Here is a 13871-nt window from a genome sequence, read left to right as displayed (position 1 = left end):
TACAGATTCATTTTTAGTCTACACTCAGCGTAAATTCAATGGAACAAGGGATTAGGATTCTATTAATCTTTGCTTTTCTTGGGGTAAAGAGTGTTAAGTGTAAGAGTGTATGAAAGGAGGGAAAAGGAGTGTTTCAGAGGAGTGTGGAAAGGGGAAAAGAAATGCTAATCAGAGGGAAAATTGAAAAACTATACAATCCTAAGAAAAATGGGAAGATACAGGAGAGAAAAATGGAAAGAATCAGAAAGTAAGTGAAAGAAAACAAACAGGGAAAATAATTAATACTTTTGTGAAAACCGCATGCCAAATTTGTATCTTGTACCATCCTTGAAATTTAAGACTCTCAGAGTGGAACTTTGGTGTATGTTTGCTGTTTGCTGCTTTGCTCCTTATTTCCAGAGCCCCCTTTCAAGCTGCCTGCTACATTTAGAAAGATGGGCCACCAGGACCACAAACATATCCCAGTTTGTTTCATGGACTCCCTACTTCCTACTCATGTGCCTCCCAAACTCGGTCATCTTCAGTTTTTTTTTCTCTTGCCCCCACAAGAAGACCATCAATAAATCTTGTTGACTATGTACCATATTTCCCCCAAAATAAGACAGGGCTGGACAATCAACTCTAACATATCTTTTGGAGCAAAAATTACTATAAGACCCGGTCTTATTTTACTATAAGACTGGATTTTATATAATATATATACAGTATATTGTTTCCATCTGACTGCTTCTTACCTGTTTGAAGACTTGGGCACCATTCCCCTGGACTATTATAATAACTTCTTATCTCTAGCCTCCTCCAGCTTCTCTTAAAGATTGCAGTCAGAGTAATGATCCTAAAACGCAACACTAATTTTGTCATTTCTCTTTTTCAGTGGCTCCTTCTTTCCTACCAAACAGCATTATCCAGACTCCTTAGCATGGCCCACGACCTCCGTAGTCTGGCTTCTGTCTTATTTCTGGCTGCGTCACTCACTACTCCTGAACTGAGCTTGCCCAGCACTGTTCCACCCCTTTGATTTTGCTTACACTATTCCTTATATCCAGGATATTTTTGTTTCCCCTTTCCTGACTCAAAGACTGCCTCCTTCATTGAATTTTTCATTTTCTCTCTTGAGCTAAAATGAGGTCCTCCACTTTTCTCTTAAAGCACCTCTACCATTACCATTTATGTTATTTGTGCTCAGAGGGGAACTTTGGTGCATGTTTGCTGTTCGTTGTCTTGAGGCCAGGTAATATGTCGTGTTATTTATTTATTTTTAATCTCTCCCAGAGCCTGCCAGGGCCTCATCTATAATAGATAGGCTTGGAATGCTTGTTCAGTTCAACAAAATTGAGTTTGTGCCAGTAGACAGGTGAAAGAATCAGTCACATATAGGATGAAGATAAAAGTATCAGTTTCCTACGTTAATTTTAAATTTCCATGGCTTAATGAGTGCTTCAGAATATATGTACAATATATTAATTATGTCCTGATGTAGTATGCATTAGTGATAAGACCACTGCTTGATTGATCCTTGCCTTTAGAAAATGAGTGGAAAATATTTGCCTGTTGGACATCTCTGGAATTTCTTCAAATTCACTTTGATTTCTTTATGAAATAAAATTTGCTGTGGAAATGGATAGATGAATATTCTCTATATTGCAAAGGAGGCTTTGCATTTTTCTTATAAACTAAAATAGCATTTCCCTAGAATATTTGCAGGTTCAAAACTGCAGATTGCAAAATAGGTAAAACCACATTACAGTGAAGCTCATCTGGCAATTTTGGACACTAAAGCTCAGTGTGGGGCCGGCCCGGTGGCTCAGGCGGTTGGAGCTCTGTACTTCTAACTCTGAAGGCTGCGGGTTCGATTCCCACGTGAGCCAGTGGGCTCTCAACCCAAGGTTGCCAATTTGACTCCCGCAAGGGATGGTGGGCAGCGCCCCCTGCAACTAACAACAGCAACTGGACCTGGAGCTGAACTGCGCCCTCCACAACTAAGATTGAAAGGACAACTTGACTTGGAAAAAGTCCTGGAAGTACACACTGTTTCCCAATAAAAATAAAGTCCCCAATAAAAAAAAAAAAAAAAAGCTCAGTGTGAAGGCCCAAAGACAAATCCCATTTGTATAAACACCTGTTTGCTAATCATTCGCTTTTTTTTTTTTTTTGGAGGACTCTTGCAAAAACAAGTATGATTTAAAATACCTTTAAGTGTTGTTTTTTAAAGTAGAAGTATTTTTTTCTCTCCACTTAGGTCCAGAGAAATGTGCCTGTAACGCTCCTTCCATGACATTCCTTCTGTGTGTGACTGGAGCTGAGGCCTATTCCACGCCCCCACCTTCCCACACTGTCTTGCCCCGGGTAAGATAGTAACTCAGAAATGGGTTAGCTAGCAAGGGGAAAGATCTCCACTGGTGCCTATAAGATAACCTCCACATCGAAAGCTTGTTAAATGTTAAAATCCCGAGACATGGGAACATGTAAAGAAAAAAACTGCCAAAAAAAAAAATTAAATCGTATCATCTAGCAGCAAAGCAGAGGCCAAAGATGCACGCAGGAAGAAAACAAGGGCCAGACGATTTTAGATTTACCAAGAAATTTAGCTGTGGACCATTCCCCTTCCAAATCAGCAAGGATAAGCAGCTCTATGGTTTGGGTTCTGCCTGCATAGCTGGCCTGAAGTGGTTTGTGCCCAGGGAGTGAGATTTTGGGAAATAGGAAACGGAACTCTACCAGCACAGAAAAACGTGAAGTGATGCCTCCCGCCTGAACGGCAGCCATGAGGATAGAGAGTTTTTGCAGTGTGGGACTCTTGAGAATCTAGCAAAGGCAGGAAAGGGAACACATCAAAATATTTCTCTGGATTCCTTTGTTCTTAACGACTCTGTTCCAGGACCCAGAGGTGACTACCAGATACCAAGGATCACTAAGAAATGTAATGGAATTTGTTCCATACCTGAAGTGTCTGAAACAGTTCTCATGCTCCTATAAAAATAAACAACACATTTCAAAAATTTTGCCAGTGTAACCACAAATATTTAGAAAAGAATTATTGGGTATGAGATAACTGGCCATTCTCTAAATGCTTGGTAGGTAGTAAGGACACGTGTAGCAAGCCTAGGGTATTACTGATTATAACACATACTAGAGTAAAATTACCTAAATTTCTCTAACATGCAAGCTATCCAACTTGGAAAAGCCATAAAAGTGAATTGTACATAATAACATATAATACATTAGAATTGTATCTATTACCTGTCTCTCCATGAGGTTGGGGCACCCCTATCCTGCTGCCTCTCCAGTCCCTGAAAACTGGTTTGGCGTTGAGACTGAGAGCAGCTCAGCAGCTTACATAAATAGAGGCAGTTAATTGTGTTGGCAATATCGGCTCCCTGCGGGTCAATTCTGGACTGGATGGGTGCCTGGGGTTAGAAGGTGCCCCCACCTCTGCTAGATTCTTCTTCAGTCTCCATGGCCCTGTTGGGGGCAACAGTGCTTGAGAATCTTGCAGGTGAAGGGAAGCAGAGTTTGTCACACCATAATATGCCTTTTTAGATATTTTTAAAAACTGGCTATTTTTAAGAAATGAAAGACTCAGCAAGTAACTGTAGCCCCCCACCCCCAACCTTTACCTTCCTAAAACAATTCAGATTAAAAAATCCTGTTTAAAGGGAGGCAGCTATCACCTTAGTGTTATAATAAGACCTAAGAGTGGCAGACAGGGAGAAGCCAAGCAAAGTCTGTTTGTTAGATTGACTCCCCACCGCGTCCCATTGTTTCTGGGCGGCCAGACAAAAATTTGTTTTCTAAATGTTTGCTCTTTCTCATCTCCCTGTGAATTGCCTGCTTGCCCTGAGAAGGCCCAGACCCCTGCCCGCCTCTCCTTAGTACAGAAGGGCACACAGTCCTTAACTGTTCAATGTGTTGTTGGTTCCCCCAAGTCATACGGAACCCCCATATGTACATATGTAATAGTTCGGTTATGTTTTCTCTTGCTAATCTGTTGATGTGATTATTAGACCAGCCAGATGAATGTGAAGGGTAGAAGGAACATTAGTTTTCCTTCCCCAAACAGGTGAGTAACACACCCAACTATTTGCCCAAGTTACTACATTTCTTATGATGTGGTGGATAAAACAGGAGACAAACTGTCAGTTTTTCAGAACACTTTACTTTCAGAAGTGTCTTTAGATAAAGAAGTTTGTTTTCTGCATTCCTGAGTTTCAAAATTAATAATAATTACAATACTTAATTTCTTAAGCTCATTTGCATGCTAAAACATAAACTTAAGTGACTTAATTTTCACCAAATCTTTGTTTCTTCACCACATTGTCAATACATATTTTGAAAGTATTGTTGTTCGAGTCAAAGAAAGTATTTGGGAAAAATGATTACCCTTAGATAATATCTTCCCAGATAAGTACAAAGGCATAACAGTGATTTATTTTAAGGATTCTAGCAAATACATCCAGTTCGAGTTCTACTAATGGATCTTTCTAAAGTAAAGGTTAAATTAGTCATTTTCTGAGGAGTTTGCAAATAAATGTTCATGTAGCCTTCACTAAACAGGTCTGGTGATTTAAATGAAGGTTAAGCTTAATGGTAAAAGTTTTCAAGAGACTGAGAAATATCAAGTAAATGTACTTTAAATGGGTGCTAATTAAAATACAGGCTGCCATTATCCTCTTTAAAACAAAGGGAAGAGGCACAGGTATGAGAAGGAATATAAATGCTTTATAAAGTAAATCCTTCATTTCTAAAGGACATAAGGTGACACAGGTGTCTCCACAGTCTTGCACTCATCTAGATAAAAATTGCTAAATTTACATTTTAAAAAGTAATGAAATTAAGAATAAAATATTTAAGAAAGTCATTGAATTATTTTCATTATTCCAAAGTACATGGTTATAAAGTGCCACTGAAATCCGTGGTCCTGGAGAAGAAAAATATATAGTACTTCCTTATCACACTCACAGTGTCCTGACTTAATCCTACAAAATCCTACAAATGTCCCAGGAATAAAGCACCAGTGAATTCCATTCTGTTCTTTGATATTACATCTATCATTCATAATGAACATTTTCAAATTAGGCTCTCGCTAGTAATTATGTTTCTGATGCAAACTGGCAATAAAAAAAGAATCCATGCTTGATTAAATTGGGCTAAAGAGGATTACTTTAGAATCAAATTTGTTTTCTGCTTTGCTTTTTAAAATTTATCTATTTATTCTTCTCCCTAGTAGAGTCATCAGATAAATGACACAGTAAGCTGAGAGCCAGGAGGGCAGGTCCTTGAAGCATTTGGGATTTGCTAACCTTCAAGATCCTTTTTATCTTTAACATACTATGATGTTTGCTATTTATATAGGGATTCATTATTCTCCACATTTCTAATAGTGATCATAATAGTGAGACTAACAAAACTTTGCACCTGCAGAGCATTTTTCATCCTAAAAGTTTTTTATCCCCACGATTTTAATGTTTTAAAAGCCGTTAAGAGCTAGAGTAATGCTCAGAGGACTTTTAGGGTAGTGAGACTATTTTGTATGTAGTGGTGGATACACGTCACTATGCATGTGTCAGAACCCATAGAACTGTACAACACAAAGAGTAAACCTTAAACTAGGAAATATAGTTAATAATAATGTATCAATATTATTTATTGATTATAACAATGTACCACACAAATGTATAGTGTTAATAATAGGGAAACTGGGGGTGGGGAAGAATGAGGAGGTGGCAGTGGGGTGGGTGTATGGAGCTTTATCTGCTCAGTTATTCTGTAAATCTAAAACTGCGTTTAAAAAAAGTCAAGTCTAGGGGTGGATGGTTAGCTCAGTTGATTAGAGTGCAGTTCTCTTAACAACAAGGTTGCTGGTTTGATCCCCACGTGGGCCACTGTGAGCTGCGCCCTCCACAACTAAATTGAAACAATTTCTTGGCTTAGAACTGATGGGTCCTGGAAAAACACACTTAAAGTTCTGTTTGTTTGTTTGTTCGTTTTTTTTTAATCAAGTCTATTAATTATTTTTTAACGTTTTATTAAAAGACACTGAAAGCTAATCTAATGTTTCAGGGCATTTATTATGGGCAAAGGGCAAAGAAAAAAGTTGAAATGATTTGAACAGTTAACCAAACAGTTAACAGTTTGTGAGATTTTGAATTGTAGTGTTTCTGAGGCCTTAGACAAGGGATTTGAGACATATGAATGCCATGAAGCCAAAAGAAGACATCAGAATGATGAGATCTGATCAATTATTTGTCCTATTATTTAGGACAAATTGCTAAATTGGACGAATTCATTTCCATCTTGTTTTTTGTTTGTTTGTTTGTGTGTGTGTTTGTTTTAGCAATCTTATTATGCGTTTCTATGAAAGCCATACTGATGCCTAGTAACAAAAGGTATCTTTTCTACTGAGTGGCATTTACTTCTATCCCTCTGCATCTTACATTTCTTTCTCCCGTCTCGCACTACTTCTGACTTATGGTTGCTGTTTCTTCCTTATTCTCCCTCTCTCCTGTTTTGTTTCTTTGTTTTTCCCCCTTTATCTTTGTCCTTCTTTCTCCTCTAACACATCAGATTTACCAATAGCCCTACTGGTCATTGTTTAGTTCCACTGAAAGAACTCATTGGTTACCAGCAAGGAATAATAGATCCGTGCTCTTGGGAGAAATTTCTCTATTTCAGCTACGTCTCTACCCTCAATCTGAATCAGGAAAATTTCTTGAACACTGAACCAATTTTTATATACATATTTTCTTCTTTTTCGAATCCAACTTTCAGAGCTCCTGGTCACATCGGAAAAATTCTTGAAGGAGTCTCCCTTGAGTTTGAGCCAATAGTTCGCCCTGTTGCTATAAAGCGGAAGACATTAAGTAACCTACCCAACATTACACAGCTCCTAAGAACAGAAGAGCCAGGATTTGGAACCAGCGTTGTCTGACTGCAAAACTCATTCTCTAGCTGCTATGTCTTCCAGTTAATGCATCCAATTAATGCATCCTAGCATCAGTTTGATTTTTAAATTATGTGTAATCAGTTGTATAATAAAACTGTAATAGACACATCTGTTAATAGCTACAACAAATATCAATTTTTTAATCACCAACTATGCCTAAACTCTGTGGTTTCTTACCATCCTCTTTGTAGAAATAAAATACCATTGTATATAATTTTTGGAAATCTTACTTTTCTAGCTTATAATTCCTTTTTAGTCATATTGTTGTTTTCATTGACATCCTCCAATTGCATTTCCTAATAGGGATCTGCTGTTTCACTAAATTAACATACGATTACCCTGTTAGCCACTCTTCCACCCCTGATCCTTTGGATTATTTACAGGTTTTAACTACAAAACACTATGTTCAAATATGTTATTTTCCTGTTTGAATTATGTCTATAAATTAAGGGATATAATCATCTGTAGTGTGAATTACCACATCACTCTACATCATTTACAGTGACACTTTCAGTTTTGGTAACATTTAATAAAAACCCAACTGGTAATTGCTTACCTTGGATTTTTTAAATTATCAGTGAGATTGAGCTCTCTTCAAATATGTGTTTTTATGTCTTCTGGAGTAAATTTTCCATTCATAACCTTAAACCATTTGTTAATTGGATCCTTTACAAATTCCCATTAGCAATACATATATATATATATATATATATATATATATATATATATATATATTATATATGAGGTAAAACCTTAATAGATTATCTATTGCTCTTATTTTCCCATTGTGTTGTTATGTATTTGGCAGATATTTAAAACTGTTACGCAACTGTTCCATTAGCTTGGAACTCTATCTCCCCAGAGCGCCCACATTTCTTTCAGATCTCAGCTCAAATCAGATTTCTGTCCTTCCTCAGAGAAGCCATCCCTCACCACTTATAAAAAAATATTGCTTTCTCATGCTTCTTTTGAACCTATATCAGTTTGAATTTGTTTTTCTGTTTTTATTTTTATATTCTAAACTTAGCACTGGTGTTTCTGATGGTCATTTAATTACAATATAACTTAAGACTTTATAGGACTAAGTTCCTCTAGAAATTTTCTATCCCCGATAGTTTACTTGATATTGTTACCACTATCTTTTCTACATACTTTTTATAATTTTGAAGTTTCTATGAGATAGTCTATTGTGATAATTGGTATTGTATTAAATCTATAAATCCATTTAGGCGGTCCTGTCCTTTTTGCTGTCTTAAATCTACCAGCCCAGAAAAAGATCTGATTTTTCCTTATTTCAGTTGTCTTTTAGTTCTGCCATTAAAGTTTTGTAATTCCCTGTATATAGCTCTCTTGTCACTCTCACAAAATGTTTGATTTTTATTATTGGTTTTGAAAACTACATTCTCTTTTTTCAATGCGTTTTTTGGTTTGTTAAAATCATGAACAAAATTATTTTTCGTGACTTTATCTTATAATCTGTGACCTTCCTAAACTTGTTTACAAACTAATATTTTGATGATTCTCAAATTTTATAAATGTTAATTTCCATTTGCAGAGTGATTTTTTAAAAAAAATCTCACATTTATTCTTTAATTCCTTTGTCGTATTGCATTTGCAAGAACCTCTTAAATTTTATTTCATAGAAATATAAATGGGAGCATCCTTAATTTGTTTTAAATTTTAAGAACATTTCTAGAATTTCTGATTTGGAGTAAATATTCTTTACTGTGCTAAAAGAAACTCTTCTATATTTTGTGGGTGTTTATCAGGAATATAAAAAATCTCTCAAATGTATTTAAAGTATCATGATTTTTCTGTTCTATATTCAAATGATGACTTCTATTGTCAGTTTCATTAATTTTAAATTGTTTGCTATTTTTCACCTGCTATGATTTTATGACTTTAGCATTTATTGTCATAAGTAGGATTAATCTACAATTTTATTTTTTGTGTTTTCTTTGTCAGGCTTTACAATCCAAATTATTTGCTTCATAAAATTAGGAAAACAAAACATAATTTTTCTATATTTTAAAGAAAACATTACAAACATTTAAAAGATAATTTTCAAAGCATCTGAAAAACTGTCTAGTAAAAGTCACAACTATGTCATTTTCTTTTATGGGAGCTCTTTGGTAATTTTTTTCTCTTTTCAAGCTCTGATTGGGCCAGTTTTGCCTCTTTGTATGTTTGTTCAAGTTATTTATTTAATTTAGGGTTTCCAAGTTATTAAAGCAAAGTTGTGTATAATCTTTGTTAATAACTTTTTACTATTCTTCCTATTAGTTGATGTAACACCTTTTAAGTTTCCAATTTTACCCTTTAAAATATAGTAAGTTGTACAATGATTTGCCAGTGTTGTTCTCTTTGAAGAACCAACCAAACTGTTTTTAGCACTTCAAATGATTTAAACATTTTTAGTTTCTTTTTTTAAGGTTTGTTTTCCTGTTTCCCCATTCCTTTTTTATATTAAAAAAAATTTAGATACTATTTATTACATTCCTCATTTTCATTCTTGCTAATATAAGCATTTACAGCTATATTTTTCTCTGGTTTCTTTTTAAGTGTTACTCCAGAATGATCAGATTAACTTTTATCTTTACAATAATACTGCAGTGCTCTCTCACATTCATCTTGCAATTGAGTATGAAAATAGTTTTTTCAGCTTAGTTATGAGTTGGAAATGTAGAAAAATGTAAGGGATATGTAGAAGCAAAAATAAAGCATAAAGATAAAAGAAAAAGTACCCATCATTACTCTAGAGGTCGAGTCCCCTAACTCTAAAATGTGGACCCTGTAATTCTACTCTATTTTCTTCAGCACACACAGCTGATTACCAGGCAGACAGCCCAGAATGCAAACTGAATGGTGTGAGAAGTGGGAGTGAAAATGAAAATCAGACGAGGTTGAACCAAATGTGGATAATTAAGAGTTAACTATATCATCATTTGATTACATTGTCTCTATATCTGAGAATCTTCAGCAACAAATGCGGGGGGGCTTTCAGAGCATACGCTTATTTATATTACCTTACGTCTTAGTATCCCTTGGCATTTCCCTAACTCACATACCTGGATTCTTCAGCCTCGAGAGCCGTGCTTTTAATATCAGTTGTACATATTTCAGAGGTTCTATCACTCATCTCTTTGAAGGTATTTGTCTCACTTTCTTCTGGAGCCAAGGTAGTCTGAAAACATCTTTCACCTTCAAAAGTCAGTGTTATATTTGAGATGGTGACGTGTTTTGAGCATTCTTTTAGCTCACTCTTACTTTTTGTATCTTGTAGACACCCAGGCTTCAGCATGTTTTCCATTTTTTCCTTTGAAAAGAATGAGCAGCAGCAAATCAGGTAACAGATGAGCATCATACAGAAATAGATTATTTATGGGGCAGTATCTAAAACCGTGATTATGGCATTCATATTTCCTGAGTGCCCTCGAGTGCACAAGTGCAGTAAGGAGGAAAGGAGGCTTGGTGTTGCGTGACCATGGAGGAGTGGGTGCTGGAGGCCCGCCCTGGGCTGTGGGGACCTGACGCAGGACATTCCAACGCTCATGGGGTCAGGTACGGTGAAGTCACCTCATACAAGAAAACAGTACTTAAATACAGTATTTCCTCTCCCTGAATTGTCAGGGAAAGGCAGGTGTTCTAGAAATGCCTTGCCACCTACTCCCCAGTCTGAGATTGCTTTGGATTTAAGAGCATCTAACAGGTGATAGGAGTTGGAGGTTCATTATAATACTAAAGAGTTTGTTTTTCAAAAGACTTAGGACCTATCCCTAAAACCTATACCTACCCTAAAATTGCTCCCGTTCTCCTAATTTCCTGGTGTCTGTTAATGCACCACCTCTCCCAGTCGCTCACTGCCTTGGAGCAATGGGTGGGGGATTCTAAAGACTGTGTGTCTCCCTCATATCTAGTCCTCTCACTAGTCTGTCACCTCTGTGTGATGGATATGCAAATAATGCAAAAATTTTCCTTGCAAATAATGCAAAAATTTTCTTCCTTAAAGATAAAACTTCATTTTGTCTGACAATGAAAATAATACACATTTATTATAGAATAATTTTTAAAATCCTATAAGATATAAAGTAAAAGGAAGAAAATTATTGCTTGCTTGATGCCACTGGCCAGAAATAACTACTCCTGTGTCACACTTCATTTGATCTTTTTGTCTGTTTATTTATTTTGTATGTGACTACTTTGTGATCATATTTCCATTTCATAGCATACATTTTTCACTTAACTATTTATTATAAGGATTTTCCTCATGTCATTAAAAATTAAATTCTTCCATTTAAAAATAAATCATTTTTATTGTAAGAAACAGAAAATCCAGAAAAGTATAAAGAAGAAAACGTGAATTGCCTATAATCCCCAAATCTAGAAATAAACTGCTGTTTAACAATATGCCATTTCCCCCTTTTATTGTCTGTGAGTATAAATGTATTTTTAGAGAGTAGGGATCATATTTTTCATTTTCACTCAACTTTATATCATGAAAATTTCTCCAAGTAAAGAAAATTTTTTCAATGATTTTAATAGCTACAGAGTTGTCATTCATTTAACAAATACTTACCAAGGGCCTATGATCTTGCCAGATACATACAATGGTCAGTCCTAAATAAGATAAATAAGGCACCTGCCCTTCAGTGGATTTAAATTTGTTTAGCTGTTTAGTATTTGATTACTAAACAGATTACACTGTTTAGTAATCTAAACATCCACTTCCTTATTTTCATTATTTCATTTTTTTTATAAACATGGTATAGATGTAGCACGATTAACATCTCTATAGCTAAATCCTAATTTCTATTTCTGATTAATTTCTTTAAAAAGATTTCTAGAAGTGGAATCAGGGTCAAAGGGTATAAACATTTTTAGGTTCTTGATTCATAATGATTTCAAGAAAGTTTGTACTAATTCTCATGAATCTATACGAATTTTAAGCTGACCACACTTAAACTATCATTTACAGTTTTTCTTTTAATTACAACTTTCTAGGTTAATTTTTTCCTTAAGTTTGCATTTCTTTGATCACTAGTGAGGTTAAACTTTTCCCACTGTATTTATTGGAAGCTTCTTCTATGAAATGTCTCTCCTTGCCCTTTACCATTTTTTTTTTTCAATTGTGGGCCCCGTGGAGATTTTCAGTAGTAGACTTCAGACTGATCTCTTTATCTACAGTCCATTCTGCCATCAGATTAATCTTTTAAAAACAGAGCTCCTTCACACACTTACAGAAAGGGCTATTATGGCTAAGGTTTGCCCAAAGAGTGAAGTCCACACTTTTTATTTTGGCATTCAAGGGTAAATCCTATATCCTATTATTCTCCACATATATTATGCTCCAGCCAAACTGAACTAACTATTCTTGGATGAGGCTCTGTGTTTTTCCACTTTCTGGCCTTTTTTTTATAGCCACTCACTCCTTTTGGTATTTTAGTTTTCTATTTCCACCTTCACTTTTACCTGTTGAAGATTCACCCCATCCTTCAAGGTACTGTGTACTTTTATATACGTTTAAACCCTAAAAGAGTCCTTACATGATATATTACCCTCATTTTAGAGGTGAGGAAATGGGGGCTCCTGCAGACTCCTGCCAAACTCCTCTGCAGCAGGGCGAGATTCCCACCCAGGTCTCTGACTCTGATCCCAAAGTTCATTCCATACCACCATAGCTTTCTGATCCTGGGTTAAATATGGTGGTAAGGATTGTCACTGCCTATTTTGGGAGACATCTGTCAACTCCTTTACAGAAGGGTTCAGGGACCAGACCTCAGTATTAAAATTAGGTTACTCAGAGTAAGTTCCGTAGCATTTTGATAATCAATGTCATATAGCTAACCAAGAAGAGTGATCTTGGTTATTATTCTTGTTCTTGATTATGAAAGATGAAAGTCTTCCATGTCACTTACCTTTTCCTCTTGCTTGGCCCTTAGTATGTCATCATTTTCATACACCACTCTGACCCCCGAGCTGTTTGTGACATGATGGAGGTCTGTGACTTCTGTGACTTCTGTGAAAATGTTTACATCTGGGGCCTCCACGGCTTCCTTTTCTGGAACATCTGTGACGTCGGTGATATCGGTGATGTCTGTTAATTCTGAGAAATCAATGCTTTCTATGGCACCTATGGGGTCTGTGTACACCTGTGAGCTCTGTACAGCAGCGACTGCTGCAATATTCATGATGTCCACTGAGCCTGTGATGTCTGTTCTATTTGTGATTTGCGAGAGGCTTGAGACTTCTGAAATTTTGGAAGCTTTGGCTTTCTCCTGATTCAAAAAGGATATGCATTCCACCCATTGAGAAAATAACGTGTCCTGTTTGCATGCAGGGGCACAGAGCTGTAGGTAGTAGGATCGGCCACTCACCAGCTTTACTTTGAGGAGCATATTCTCAGCATCGTGCACAGAAAGAGTCACAAATTGCAAAGGGAGAAACCTGCAAACACACACAAAGGTCATCTGGAGGCCTTATGGGAGATCTATCAAAAGCCCTTTCCTTTTATGTTTTATAGCAATTTGAAGAGTGACACTTAGGACAACAGGCTTGTCTTCTACACAGGCCTGGGGAGGGGCAAGCATGGGTCAGGGCAGTGCCTTCTCGTGGGCACCATGTTCCCAGGTCTTGTCCTGAGCTGAGGCTCAGGACTTTCATTTTTAGTACCTGGAATCAGGCTCCTGGGGGCCATCTCACCTGAATCACACTCCTAAGACTGATGTACTAAAACATCAGAGTACCAACTACTTGCCATGAGAAACTGTCCTATTTAATCCTGAAAAGTTGAGACTTACAGGAGTTGAGTGATTTGCTCTAGGTCATAAAGCAAGTTGGTGGCTTGAGACAAGACCAGAGCAAATTCTGATGGAAGTTGGGATGGGGGTGGGGGGCCATGTTCTAGAGAGGCAGTTTGAGTCTTCAGTTC

General features: G+C 36.5%; 1 protein-coding gene across 1 annotated transcript in view; it reads right to left on the bottom strand.

Moving 5' to 3' along the window:
* Positions 1-133: 133 nt before the first annotated feature.
* The window catches only part of GARIN2 (golgi associated RAB2 interactor family member 2), a gene marked incomplete at its 3' end in the record, with an annotated part of 29318 nt that continues 15580 nt past the window's right edge, over positions 134-13871 (bottom strand). Inside the window, exons 6-9 of the mRNA XM_081049744.1 lie at positions 12859-13387; positions 10012-10259; positions 2942-2970; positions 134-198 (exon numbers count right to left, since the gene is read on the bottom strand). Coding sequence (XP_080905870.1) covers positions 134-198; positions 2942-2970; positions 10012-10259; positions 12859-13387 — 871 coding nt within the window. The remainder of the gene's footprint in view (positions 199-2941; positions 2971-10011; positions 10260-12858; positions 13388-13871) is intronic.

Source organism: Rhinolophus hipposideros (assembly GCF_964194185.1).
Source record: "Rhinolophus hipposideros genome assembly, chromosome: 5".
Taxonomy (NCBI): domain Eukaryota; kingdom Metazoa; phylum Chordata; class Mammalia; order Chiroptera; family Rhinolophidae; genus Rhinolophus; species Rhinolophus hipposideros.
The sequence above is the reverse complement of the archived record's forward strand: the minus strand, read 5'-3'. Positions and strand labels throughout refer to the sequence as shown.